Source organism: Sus scrofa, chromosome 6 (assembly GCF_054392235.1).
Source record: "Sus scrofa isolate SSC_HxYL_T2T_F1_AM1 chromosome 6, Sscrofa_HxYL_maternal_Yorkshire_Landrace_v2.0, whole genome shotgun sequence".
NCBI lineage: Eukaryota > Metazoa > Chordata > Mammalia > Artiodactyla > Suidae > Sus > Sus scrofa.
Genome location: NC_139388.1, coordinates 78,075,822 through 78,090,965, shown reverse-complemented (window position 1 = coordinate 78,090,965; position 15,144 = coordinate 78,075,822). Strand labels below are relative to the sequence as shown.

The 15,144-nt window shown below is 41.0% G+C and overlaps 1 protein-coding gene across 3 annotated transcripts in view; it reads right to left on the bottom strand.

Moving 5' to 3' along the window:
• KAZN (kazrin, periplakin interacting protein) overlaps positions 1-15,144 on the bottom strand; it is a 1,160,468-nt gene that overhangs the window by 835,897 nt on the left and 309,427 nt on the right. For all 3 annotated transcript variants that reach the window (XM_084962915.1, XM_021097563.2, XM_084962916.1), the window contains one exon: positions 2,290-2,447. In XM_084962915.1, the coding sequence (XP_084819041.1) occupies positions 2,290-2,447 (158 nt within the window). The remainder of the gene's footprint in view (positions 1-2,289; positions 2,448-15,144) is intronic.

The following is a 15,144-nucleotide window of genomic DNA, read 5'->3' as shown; positions in this document are numbered from 1 at the left end:
AACTTAGAAAATGAAGTAAGAGCATTCATCTGTCTTTGGACTTGAAGCAACAATAAGCCGCAATGTCAAAAACCAAATAGTAAATAACCGAATGCCTGAAGATGCTCAATAAAGATTTTCTGTAAAAAAAAATCACATATCTCTGGTTGTCTACTTCAAAACTCAAAACCACATATTGCCCCTGGCCATCCCCCAAATGTTGGGGTTCCTTAGCATCTTATACGTTTGGCACCACTAATCTTATAGAAAGCTATTTCAGAGGTGCTCTGAGCCTCGGGATATTAGTAATCTGATTCTAAGTGACTTCAGCCATGGACCTAGATTCATAACCACAAATAATGTTTCAAAAAGCTAATGGCTTTGGAAGAAAGAAAGGAGGGTAGTATTGTCAGATGAATCACAACCCACCTCAGGCTGTGTTAGTCCAGAAGACAAAAGGGAGGGATTTTGAAAAATAGGAGGCAAAGAAATAAAACTTCCAGATACTACACCACTTTCCTACCTGAAGTTTTATGATTATGTTTCTCCAGACGCGCCAACCCACCTTGCATTTAGAAATGTATGACTTAGCAGAATATCCACCATATCCTGCTCCATTTCTTCTAGATATCTGAGTGAGAAAATTCTAGCAGGCATTGATTTGGAATCAGGAGAGAATGAGATAATACAATGTTCCCACACAGTGATCACATTATACAGGATATGTTATTCCCATTGGGTAAATAAGAGAAAAATCGCGATCAAAGCCATGAAGAATCAAAGTTTTTTAAATGGATTTGGTATGTAGGGGGAGAAAACATTCCCTTAAGCAATGTTAAACATTCTCAAAATCCAGTTCGAGGCACTCATAAGCTTATATGTGAAGGAGAAGAAAAAGATGAATAGTTTTTTATTCCCTTAAATTTTGCAAACAGGAGTTTGCACAACTTCTTTAAGGATTCATTTAGATGGTTCCCTTGGCTGTAGTATTAGCTATAGGATTGGGACCAAGCACAGAGGAAAGCTAATCTTTTCAAGAACAATTTGCTGTCTTTTATTTGGTAAATTGTTCTAAATTTCCCTTTTTTTCCCCTGAGTTTTAAAATAAGGTGTTGTGGCTTCAGATGTTGTGGCTTCAGAATCTTTATTCTCTCTACTAGACAGGGCTGGGGCAAAAGGAGAGGCTGAATGGGTTGCTCATGATAAAGGGGAAAGGGAGAACTGTGAATAAAAATGAAAGGCTTTGCATAATTTGGGCCATCTGCAAAGTCTTGGGGGGGGGGCAGCTTCAAGCATTGACAGGTGAGAAATGCACAAAAAACCTTGCCAGTCAAAATCTTAATGGTACAAGATCCAGGCTTCAGGATTGATTTTAAAAAATAAAACATAAGACACTACCATGATAGAAACAAAAGCAAAGAAACCCCAGTTCAAAAATCTGATACAGAGCGGAACACAGGAAACCAGCAACCACCCTGACCTCGCTGCTGTTGAACAGAAAACAAGCTCAGGAAGAAAGCTCTAGGACAAACTAACACAAAATGGCCAGACCCAAAGAATTTTTCTGAAACATTTCTAGATACTGAAAGAGGTGTAAACGATAATAAAAATCTAGTTCAGCTTGGCTTCAAAACCACAAAACACGATCAATTCTCCTACGACACCTGGTGTTTGCCTGTCAACATATCTGGAGAGACCCACCAACAAAACCAGAAGGAGTACATAGATTATTGTTTAAATATTTCAATAAAATAGCGCACAGGGAAAAACCTTGAAGAATCACATCGCAGCAAAGCATGCAATGAGCTAAATACCTTCTGTAATGAATTCATTGTGATCATTAAAAAGAAAAGAAAAAAGAAAGAAAAAAAACAGTACTGATTTGCTTACTGGTGGTGCATCCAATGTACCAAAATATTCATTAGTTACTCAGGGATGCTGTTTGGGATAAGTATTGCTCCACTCCGAAGCCCTTGCCAGCACTGAGGCTTGCCAAATTTGTATGTAAATGGCTTTTCACTTTCCAAGGCTAATGGGAGATTTGTTAAATTCTCAGAGACAAGACATATATTATTTTAAGCCCTCGTATTTTGACTTAAAAAAACAAGCTATTTTAATATGAAATCTCCAGTAATGCCTAATTAGAAATCCAATACTCAATATAGCAGAATGTCTGTTACATCGCTGTTTATCACAAAGGCAGGTGCAATGAATATGAGAGATGAATGCCTTTGCACAGCTTTTACCAAAAAGAAAACAAAGAAAGGTTACCGTATACTCAGTACAGACTGTCTTTACTGATCTTTGTACCTGAGCATCCATTAAGAGGTGCCTCATCAATATCATGGAACTCCTCAAAGTTTCCTTCTCCGCGGGTAGAAAAGGGTCTTCATCCTCCTCCAGCGCCTTCGACTTGGTGACAATAAAATGGGATATCTGGTCATTCAGGGTGTGCAATGACTGCACCGCTGCACAAAAAAAGAGAGAAAGTGGACTCACATCAGGTAACTTTCAAAGAGAAACTGGCTAGTAATTTTATTTTTTAATTTTTTTTAACGATTTTTATTTTTTCCATTATAGTTGGTTTACAGTCGTCTATCAATTTTCTACTGTATCGCAAAGTGACCCAGTCACACATACGTATATACATTCTTTTTCTCACATTATCCTCCATCAAGCTCCATCACAAGTGACTATGGAAAACAGTATGGAGGTACCTCAGAAAACTCAATATAGAACTACCATATGACCCAGCAATCCCACTCTTGGGTGTATATCTGGACAAAACTTTCCTTGAAAAAGACACATGCACCCGAACGTTCATTGCAGCACTATTCACAATAGCCAAGACATGGAAACAACCTAAATGTCCATCGATAGATAAATGGATTAAGAAGATGTGGTACTTATATACACAATGGAATACTACTCAGCCATAAAAAAAGAACAAAATAATGCCATTTGCAGCAACATGGATGGAACTAGAGACTCTCATATTATAAGTCAGAAAGAGGATGGCTAGTAATTTTAAAGGGAGAAGCAAGGATGTATCTATAAATTATAACCCAGGCAGGTATCAAGAACCTGATACATCCATGAATTTCTTCAACACATGTTTAACAGGTAACAAATTGAACACTCTCCAAATGCCAAGCCTCTACAGAAATGCTTGGGGATTCAGCTGTGAGCAAAACTAGACATGATGCCTACCCTCATGGAGCATCCAGTCCTGTGGTGGACACCGAAAAGAAACAAGTTAGCAAATATTTCTATGAAGATGACTTTGTGCTGAGTGTTTATAAATTACAGAGATTAAAGGGGCATGAGTGGAGAGCTCTAGGGTCAATTTACAGTTATGGTAATAAAGTCAGCTGTTTTACCTCCAAACAGATGGCTTCTATCATTAAGTTTTATGAAGGGACAGCAGCCACATTTTCCAATCAGTACTGCATGGGTGCTGGGAGGATTATTATTTCTCTATAATTCACATAGCACTTGCCATCTGACACAGCATAGATTTTAAGATTTCACTGATTCTGCTTGTTGCCTGTTTCTCTACTTTCTCCGCAGTGCACTTAGTAAGAGCAGAGACTTTTAAAAAAATCTCTTTATTTATGGTTATGTGTCTAACAATTAGAAAAGTTCCCTGAAAATAGAAAATGTTCAGTAAATGTTGAATTAATTTCTTTACAGTTCCTTAAATTAAAATGTCTTTCCTTATAGAATTTATCTAATTTTCAGGTGAATCTGTTCTTTCAAACTACAAATAAGTATAGCCTACAGATTCTCAGGAAAACCAATGCACTAACCACAATTCTGATGGAGAGTAACCATCAAAAACTAGTACCTAGGAGTTCCCGTTGTGGCTCAGCAGTAATGAATCTGACTAGTATACATGAGGACATGGGTTCGTTTCCTGGCCTTACTCAGTGGGTTAAGGATCTGGCATTGTCATAAGCTGTGGTGTAGGTCACAGATGTGGCTCAGATCTGCTATTGCTGTAGCTATGTAATAGACTGGCAACTGCAGCTCCAATTCGACCTCTAGCCTGGAAAGTTCTGCATGCCAGGGGTGTGGCCCTAAAAATAAAAAAACAAAACTAATATCTAACATATCACTTCCAGCATGTCTGCCTAGGACCATGAGGGAGTAAGAGGATTCAGATTATCCTCTTGCTGTAATTAACTAGAATACTGAACAGTATCTTAGAAAAGAGTATTTTTAGACACTGAACAATAGCACAGGCCTACAATAGTTTGGAAAGGGAAAAAAAAAAAAAAAGTGCATCCTAGCACCAGCATTCTGCAAAGAAGGAAAGTCCAGACTTTAGCATAGGAGGAGGAACCCAAAGAGAGCCCAGCACTCACACTGCATTGAGGAGCTAGAGATTGGAAAGGCTAAGCTTTTCAATAATTTGCAAGACAAAGTACCAAAGAGAAGGGAATTACACAGAAATCTCTAGAAATCTGCGCAGGGGTCCCTTTGAGTTGTTGGCTGAATATCAATCCTATGTATGGGTAGGATGAAACCCTGTATGATCTGGCAAGAAGAAAAATCCAGGAGATAATGGTTATATGTGGGGGAGCTGTAAGTGCAGTAATTCCAAGAGAACTCACAGAGTCACGAGTTGTTTGCATGCTCACTAGCCAAAGTGGAAGGGCTTTGTGGGAATTCAAGGTACAGTCAGCAGAAAATCCAGAAGGATAAAGTTGTAAAATGAAGTTAAATGCTCCCTAGAATAAAGGCTACTATAGACCTATGCAAAAAGAGTTTAAAAGTGAGTCGTGTACAACATGGACAGACCTAGAAATTATCATGCTAAGTGAAGTTAGTCAGACAGTGAGACACCAACATCATATGCTATCACTTACATGTGGAATCTAAAAAAAAGGATACAATGAACTTCTGTGCAGAACAGATACTGACTCATAGACTCTGAAAATCTTATGGTTTCCAAATGAGACAGGCTGGGGGTGGGAGGGTGCACTGAGGGTCTGGGATGCAAATGATACTAAAATGGGGTTGTGATGATTGTTGTACAACTATAAATGTAATAAAATTCACTGAGAAATAAAAATAAAAGTAAGCCTTGCAAGGATCAAAATGATCTACAAGTAACTAAAATACTTGCCAAGGAAAAAATTGAGCTTTTCTTTTTTGGCGAGGTATAACAAAATCTAGCACCCCAAAATTAAAAATTCCTAACACTTAGTATTCAAAAAAAAAAAATACCAGACATGTAAAAAAGCAAGGAAATGTAACTCATAGCCTGGAGGAAAAATCAGTTTATAGAAACAGACCCGGAAATAACAAATGATAGCATTAGAAAGTATGGCTTTTAAGACAGCTACTACAGATATGGTTTGCATGTTCATGATTATAACGAGGGGGAAAAGAGTATATTTAAATCAGAACCAAATAAGGCTTCTAGGTATGAAAAAATGCAATAACTGAAATGAAATTTTTATTGGAGGAGATTCATAGCAAATCAAACGATGCAAAAGAAAAGATTAGTGCAGTCAAAATTATAGTAACAAAACTATAAGGAATAAACAGAGCCTCTTTGATAATATAAACCTGTCTGACATACAGCCACTTGCAGTCTGAGAGGGCTGAGTGGGGGGCAGGGACAGAAACAACGTTTGAAGAAATGTTAGAGGGATAAATTTTTTTTCCAAATTTGACAGTATCATAAACCTAAAAATATAAGACTCTCCATAAACTTCAGGCAGGAAAAACACAAAGAAAACCAAGGCATATTATAATCAAATTGCTAAATAAATGCACAGTTGAGAAAGAGAAAATCTTAAAATCAGCCAGAGGGAGAAGGCATATTGCATTCAGAGGAACAGAGACACGATGATATCAGATTTGTCATCAGAATCTATGCAAAACAGAAGATAATCTATGCATGTTGAAAGTACTGAAGAAAAAAAGAAACATTTGTCAATCTAGAATTCTGTAACCAATGATAATATCTTCCCAAAAATGAAGGTAAAATAATGACTTTTTTAAATAAACAAAAGGTGAGAGAAGTCATATCAATAGACCATCATTAAATGAAATGTTGAAACATCCTCAGACAGGATGAAAACGCTATTAGAAGAAACTTTTACTCACAAAAATTTAAAAAAGAATTCTTAAAAGGAGCAATATTTGAGTAACATTAACATATTTTCTTTCTCATCTTTTAATTCATGAAAATACAATAAAGGGTTTAAAGCAAAAAATAATATTCTGAAGATTTGATAACATAAAAATAAAACATGACAACAACACAATGAGAGAGACAAATTGAAATATTTCCTGGTAAGGTTCATATATTATACATACAGCAGGATGTTATTTGAAGGTGGACCATGTTAAGTTACACAGGCATATTGTAAATCCCAGAGTAAGCACTGCAAGTAATAAATAAACAGATGATGATTTTGAGCCAGGGAGAACCAATCTTGGATAACTACACATAGAGATGCAACTGCACGCTATTAAGTAGGAAGAAAACAGAATACGACACCAGAGTAGTTTCTTACTGCACAGGAAGACTCTAAAATCCTTTCCTGAACAGGAACAGGAGCTTGGCCAAAACACAGAAAGATGAACAAGAACATATGGGACCTGATTCTTGGCCAACCTGAATCCTTGTCCTCCAAAGGAGATGTCAGACACACCAAGATAGATTTGGGGATGTGAAAGCAGAGTGACTTAACATCTTATGTCCTGCCCTGGGCAGCTGGGTGGGGCAGCCTCTCAATGCACATGTCATTATAAAGGTAGAAATGATAGCCTCATAGCATTGTAAGTCAGAGAGGACTTGAGACAGCAGACTGCCCTACCTCCTCCAAGGCTTCCTTAGCATCATTGGAGCTGAAGATATCTCCAGTGAGTCCAGAAGTGTCCAGAGAGAGAGTCATGGGCTAGACACACATCCCCAAGATAGGATAATACACAGGCCTCCCAAGAACCCAAAGAGAAAGGAAAGAGAATGAGTAGGGAGCAATTTGAATTTATTTGCTACTTAACCAGAAGGTAGTAAATTTTCAACCAGCAGCAACTAAGTTATCATCAGTGGAAATCTTGGCCCCAGATCTATGTTGAATTTCATAATAGAAATCTAAAAACAACAACAATGAATGACATTTGGAGTTGTGACTACAAAGGTTTAAGCCATCTATATATCTTCTCTGTGTTACTTGTAAACAGGAAGGTTGAGGTGCACTGAGCTTTAAGAACAGGCAAGTAGGCGTCCAAATTACCTACTCAGAATCTAGGACCAATCTCTGCATGATTCATGCCACATTTTTCACCACCATCCTGCCCTCCCCTACCTTAACTCCCAGGACATGGCCATAGCGTTCTCACGAACAAGCCTCTCTACTCATCTTTCTGAGGATACCCTAGTTCCCAAGTCCTTTGCTTGTAGACACAAAGATACAGTTATCAACAAAATTCCTCATATCACTTCTTGGAAGGGAGGAATTACACTGTCAATGATTTTCCCTCTAGGCTAGTGAATGTGAGGTTCTCAAAAATGTATCTATTATAGGCTCTCTCTATTCCTGCTCCAGAAAGCTGAGGCTTGGTAACGAAAACATGCTCTAAATTTCAGTTCTAAATTCAAGACACCTTGAAAATGTTAACACTCCCTTCTCAAAGAACAGACACTTCTACTAGAGAACTTACCATATTATAATTGCTTAAGAATACATCTATGGTCGCTTTAATTACTGGTTCCAAAACTCCTCTTCACTGCACCTACTCCTATGGCGCCCTCTCTAGTGACCCTCCTTAGTGGAGAAAGGTACTCCCCACCTTACATGACATCAGGCTTTGACATTTGACCTGCTTTAGTCAATTAAATGTGAGCAGACATGAGTTATGCCACATCCAAGCAGAAGCTTTACAGAGGCTTCAACTATTGCTCTTTCCCTTTTGCCAGAGGTAGGAGACTTGTAAGTGAAAAGTAAACCCTGGCTCCTGTAAAGCACAAAAGTTGGGAGGAGAGGGAGGGGGAAGCATTTGTTACTGGAGCTCACCTCCTGAATTCCCGCCCTCGCACAGTCGCCGGAGTAGATGGCAACTCCCTTGAGGGCAAGAAGAGAAATTTGTTCTCCATGTATTACTGGTGTTTGGCAAAGAAGAGCCACTTGGGAAATATTTAATGGATAAATGAATAGAGTTGTTTTCAGCATATAGAGCCTAAATAATGATAAGAATGATAATATTACAGTTTATTGAGGGTCTATCACATGCCAGGGGCTTTTAAACCTTTGTGCAGAATGATGGAGCACTAATAATGTATGGGTTCTAGGGCCAGAAGCCCGATTTCACACCCAGCTCTGATAATTACATAACCGGGTGAATGTGAACAAATTACTTTACATCTCACAGTGCCGGGGAACAGTGTACGTTCCCAACACACGGTGGCTGTTATGCCTGTGAAAGATCTATCATAGTTGCAGAATCTGAAACTCAGAGAGATTTACACAACAGATGAGACCCAAGGCCATGACTCTCCAGTGTCCATTCTCACTATTTGCCACAATGCCCACACTTCTGATCTGGAATGATGTCTAGTTAGAGACAACACCACAAGTGGGGTGTTATACCACCAACACCAGCCAAGTGGGGCACACTGAAAGGAAAGGCAGGGAACATGTCTAGAATTGATTTTGGCAAATGTAAAACAAACAGATGGCCGAGTGCCTGGCACACAGTAAACATTTCACATACTAAAAATGGCTAGGATTTGCAGCCCTTCCCTGATGCTTCCCTACCTGTATTTCTTAAACCCCCTATCTCTTATTTCCTTCACAGATAATAATAATTATTAATATCATAGCAAACATCTATGGAGGACTCGCTATCTGCAAGCCTCATGCCACACGTTTAACAGGCATTAGCTCACTTAGTCACCCCAATAATTTTATTGAAGTATCATTACCATTGTTGCTGTTTTACAAATGAAGAAACTCAGATTAAGTGACTCACCCAAGGAGTCCCCTGGTGGCTCACAGGGTTAAGGAGCCTGTGGTGTCACTGCTGTGGCGAGGGTTTGATCCCTGGCCTGGGAACTGCTGCATGCCGTGGGTGCGGAAAGAAAAAAGTGACTGACCCAAGATTATGCACTTTGTCGGTGAAGGAAGCAAAATTCATACCTAGGCAGAGCCTGCCAACGTAACTCCTACATTATACCACCTCCACTGTGCACATCTCTTGCCACTCCATCCTGCTCTTCTTTGGGCAAACTTACTGGCTTTCTGGTCCCCTACCTCCTGCTGTTCCGTTCTCACCTCTTGCTTTAGGATGTAGCCAAGAGCCTGCACTGATCTATTTCCACCTGAGGTACCACAGAGGGCAATCCTAGGCATCTAGAAAGTCAGGGTAGCCGTGGAATATCACAAAGTAATATACTCATGCTCTTAAATGTGAAGAGACTGAGGCCAAGAAAGATGACCCCACTCCCTGGAGACGCTGTTGGTTTGAGAGTACGGCTCTCAGAGCTTGTGTGCCTGGGTCTCAATCTTGTCTGTCTTTCCAACTAGCTGTATTACCTTGAATGAGGGACTTAAGCCCTCAGTTTCCCCATCTGTGAGTGGGGATAATAACAGTAACCACTTCACAGAGCTGCTCTGAGAATCAAATGAGATCATTTGCATAAAGCACGGGGCTCGGTATCAGTCACATGGCAAAAACATAAAAAGCAGTCATTACTACGATGATTATCCTGCAGTTGGCTCCTCGAGTCTGTAACGGGCTCATATTAACGAGTGGCTATATTTACACCTGACGGTAATTACTGAATCTTTGTTGTATAAATAAGCCAAGATGGTCTCTGTGTATTGGCCTCCGTCGTTTATTTCTTTACTGCAGGCTGAGATCCATTAGCTCAAAAGCCAACAGGTGCCAAGCTCAAATGTTTACACATCCAGTTGTTTTAAATATAGTCCAAATAAGCAGATTTTTAGTTATTTAGAGCCTGTCTGCTTTGCATACTCCACAAACTGTGCCCAACATCTGCTATCCATGGATAAGCCCTAGGACTTGAAGACACCAAGTTCCTGCTGGTCTCTGACCCAGACGTCCCACTGTGCTGACGAGTGACACCACCTGGACATTTAAGTCCCCTCTAGGAGCCCCCCTCTCCCCCAGGAGTTCCTTGCCTTCCTCCCTTCTGAATATCAACCCTCTTCACTTCCGGACAGGCTCCTGCTATGAGTGACTTCCTCACCTGCAAGCTGCCAAAGGGTCATCCTACAAAGCCAGTGTGAGCTACTGCCACCTAGTGGTCACATCTTCTTCCTTGATGGATCCCAAGATCCCTTGAACCCTCTCCATCATGCATTTGTCTATTCACTTTATAACCCTGCCACCATTACTCCAGTGCCTCATACACAGTGAAAATGTAATAACTACAAGGTAAGTAACTGCTGCAAGGAGGACCTTATGTCTCTATGTGGACCTCCTCTTCAAGAGAGGTCACTCTGTTTTTAGGCTTGTAGAATGGGTACTTGATGTGTTTGTCTGGTTATGTCTATTTCTCTCATTCCCTCTGGTGGAGACACCCATCCCCACTTATGAACCATGTAGGGCTGATCCCACTCCAAGGTCCTAGAGGGGAGCACATAGATCAGCCTAGCCATTCCAAGCACTGTGTATCCCTGGCAACAGTGGTGGGTCCAGGAGAGGGATTGTGGCCAACTAGATTTAATCCCAGGGCCATGTGAGAGAACCATTCAGAAAGAAAGAGCCCTTCTTTTTCAGTTGGGTTTGTGTGGAGCAGCCTGTGGTCTTTGTGGCCATCATCCAAGGAGCCCCGAGAATAAAATCAACTGTGTAAAGAGGCAATTCTCATCAACAGACAAGGAAAGGGATTCTTGACCATATTATTACAGCACTAGGATTCAGCCACAGGCTTCTCAGTTAAGGTGAGTCAGTAAATTCTTTTCATTAGCCCACCTGCGTTGGGTTTGTCATTTGCAAGGAAGAAGCCTGTACTTTGTCCTCATTGTAATAGTTATTTATGTGAATGCTTCTTTTTTTATTTAAATTTTTTTTTTTGGCATTTTAGGGCCCCACCCATGGCATATGGAAGTTCCCACTAACCTCCACATGCCACCTACACTGCAGCTGTAGGTCTACACCACAGCTCATGGCAACACCGGATCGTTAACCCAGGGAGCGAAGCCAGGGATCAAACCCGCAACCTCATGGTTCCTAGTCGGATTCATTTCCACTGCGCCATGACAGGAACCCCTGAATGCTTCTTTAACATCTGCCTCCCTCTGCAGCAGATTAAAAATGATCTTAAATTTTGGGAGAAGAACTGAGGAGTCTAGCCATCTGCCACAAATGAGGCTTTAGTCATAATGAACTGTCTCCGTTCACCCCGGATGAGGGCCCCGTCACTCTGGAGCAGAGCTGAACCGCACCGTCTCCCTCCCCCCCGCATCAGACCCTGAGGCCTGGCCCACACAGCTGCGAGCACAGAAAGGTGCTGATTTACACCATGTCATCTGGGGATGGTTTATTACACAGCAGCAGATAATAAAGGTCTTTAGGCCAGCAGTCATGGTTTTGGTTTTTTTTTTTTCATCACTGTATCTTCAACTCTAAATACAACACCTGGCACACAGTAGGGCTTGGCCAAAAGAAAGGAAAAAAGGGAATACATAAACGAAGGAAAAAGCCAGCTTCACTCTTTGTCCCCTCCACCAGCTCATCATCCTAGAATCAGGTGCCTTACACTTTCCTCCCCATTTTGCCTATAAAAATCTCAATCAAATAATACTGTTCTTAACATGTATGATGGATTACAGAACGAAAAGACATACCTACGCTTTCCTACCTTCCCGGGTTTAGGCAATTGCGTCATAAAACCCAGGTTATTTGGTTGGTGGTTCTGAACGTGAAATGATGTTAAATTTATTTCCTGTTATTCTGGTCTACAAATTTGAAGAAACATGTATTTCTCTAGCAGGGTTATTTATATAAAGGGCTCGCGTGGATTTCACTGTACATGAATGAGTATTGATTTAGGTTTCAGATAAGGATAGCACAATCACGGGTTGCCAGAAGAAAAAACTAAGTCTCAACATTTTGTATCATTAGCAAAAACGGGAGGTACACATAAAATTTCTTAATGTTTTCAGAAGAAGAATAACAGCTTACCCTACTTTGCCTCTGTTTTTATAATTCAGATGAAGTATAGAACATGAAATAATAATAACATGACCCTAAACACTCATTTTATGCAGATGACTCCAGATGTCACTGATATGGGCTATTGTACATTTGTATAGAAAAATATACCAAATGAATCATATCATGGGGCACAGCCTCACCACAAGAAGCTCCATGGATTTTATGATCTTGTCATTTATATGGTCCATAGATACGAACTAATGATCAAATTTATCCCTACATGTTAAACAACCTTTGCTTTATGTGTATCTCAAATTCTTTGATGTATTTTGCATTGAAATGCTCACAAGTTTCCAGTTCTTGCTTTAATATGGTCTCATTAAATAAATGAAGCCTAAATAATTCAGGTATTTTTTCCTCCACTGTTATAATAAAACTCATTCCACAAGTCAAAAGTTGATGCTGGAGTCAGGATGTGGAGAAATTGAAACCCTCACACATTGCTGGCAGTTATGTAAAATGGAGCGGCACCTTGGAGCCCAGGGTGGCAGTTCCTCAGTCAGTTACACACAGAATTCCTGCATGAATCAGCAATTCTACTCTTAGGCATATAACCCAAAGAATTTAAAACAGATGCTCAAGCAAACACTTATCCATGACTGTTCACAGCAGCAGCAGTCACAATTCAAAGGTGGAAACAACACAAATGTCCATCAGCTGATGAACGGATAAGCAACATGCAGCATATTCACACAATGGAATATTATTCAGGTTTAAAAAGGAATGAAATTCTCATGCATGCAAAACATGGATGCACCTCAAAAACATTATACTAAGTGAAAGAAGCTACTCGTAAAATGCTATGTATTGTAAGATTCCATTCATGTGAAATCTACAGAGACAAAATAGCATATCTACAGAGACCAAAAGCAAATTAGTAATTGGAGGAAGGGGAGAGGGGGAGACAGGGGCTGCTTAGTAGGTACAGGGTCTCCTTTTACAGGAATGAACTATTCCGGAACTAGAGAGCAACGAAGATTACACAACCTTTTTTTTCTTTTTTCTTTTTACAGCTGATGGCATAGGGAAGTTCCTGGGCTGGGGGTCAAATTAAGAGCTACAGCTGCAGGCCCACACCACAGCCACAGCAACACTGGATCTGAGGTGCGCCTGTGACCTCTGTTGCACCTTGCAGCAACACCAGGTCCTTAACCCACTGAGCAAGGCCAGGGATGGAATCCACACCCTCATGGATACTCTGATGGGTTCTTAACCCACTGAGCCACAATGGGAACTCCCATAACATTCTGAAGGTACTCAAGTCTATTGAATTGTACACTTTAGAAAGCTTAAATGGTGAATTTCATGTTATGTATAATTTATTGCAATTTTTAAAAGTTGAGTTACCAGTTCAAGATTAGAGACCTAAAAAAAGAAAAATGCTATTGGAACATCCTCCCGTGCTTGGACAACTGGGTGGTCTCTGATACGGAAGGAAGACACTCTGGACCCTCCAACTGCAGTTTGTCTTACCCCGTAGGCAGGACCCAATATGTTGCCTTGGCACCAAAGGAAAAGACATATGCTATATACTGGTGGGGTTTAAAAGAAGACAATAAAATAAACCCTAGAACCAAGGATTCGACATGCTGATAATGAACCTATCATCAACTGCTTGAAATGAATGTATTTTCAAGAGTCCCAGAGTTACATGGTGGGTGCTGAGAAAGGCACATGGACTTAGATGCAGAGCAGCAATGCAGCAGAAGTGATAACGCAGGCACAACCAAAGTGGCAACAGCACGTACAGTGGCGTGGAGGATGTCCAGGCAGGGTGGTGACAGAATCAGGCCCTGACGGAGCCTGCAGGGCTTGAGAGCAGATGGCCTACAAGTCGAGGGGGAGCCAGAACGAGCCCCAAGGAGGGGGAATGTGGTTAAAGCCACATCATGGAAGATGAATGTGGCCTGGGTCCAAACCCAAACCCGGGGCCAGAGAGAAGCCTGGGGAAGGTCCCACCTGCCCCCTACTGAAGGCGGTAAGCCTTTTATTTGTTGATTTCAAATAAATAATTAAAGAGATTTAATTTAAGGGAAAAGGGATTAGAAAAAATCTTTCTGAGAAAATGAATTTTATTTTTTCTTTCTTTCTTTCTTTTTTTTTTTTTTTTTTTTTTTTTGTCTTTTTAGGGCCACACCCCCAGCATATGGAAGTTCCCAGGCTAGGGGTAAAATTGGAGCTGTAGTCATCGGCCTACGCCACAGCCACAGCAACACCAGATCCAAGCCACATCTTCAACCTACACCACAGCTCACAGAAATGCGGGATCCTTAACCCAGTGAGTGAGGCCAGGGATCAAACTTGCGTCCTCATGGATACTAGTCAGATTCATTTCTGCTGAGCCATGACGGGGAACTCTCCTTATTTTTCTTTTTGTTCTTTTTTGGCTGTGCCCATGGCATGCAGAAGTTCCTTGGCCAAGGATTGAACCTGGGCCACAGAAATGACAATGCCAGATCCTTAGCCACTAGGCCACCAGGGAACTCCAGGGGTACCTTCTAGAGCCATAGGTTTTGAGGAGTTCCCTTGTGGCTCAGTGGGTTAAGGATCCGGCATTGTCACTGCTGAGGCTTGGGGTCACTGCTGTGTCACGGGTCCAGTCCTTGACCGGGAAACTCCCACATGCCAGGGGCACAGCCAAAAAAAAAAAAAACAGAGAGAGAGAGAGCCATGGGTTTTGGTGTCAGAGGTCCTGAGTCCAAGTCCTACCTCCACCTGTTACAAGTTGTGTAAATGACTTCACCTCTCTGGGCATCACTTTTCTCATCTGTCACATGGAGATAAAGCCATATCCACTTCACAGTCATGAAGCTTAGACTAATTAATGCACATACAGGACTTGGTGCCTGGCCTAGAGTCAGTGTTGGGTGACAATCCTCAGCTTTTATCACCATGACGATTACTGTGGCCACCGCCTAACTCAGGCACCTGGAGCAGACCCGGTCCAGACCAGACACTCAG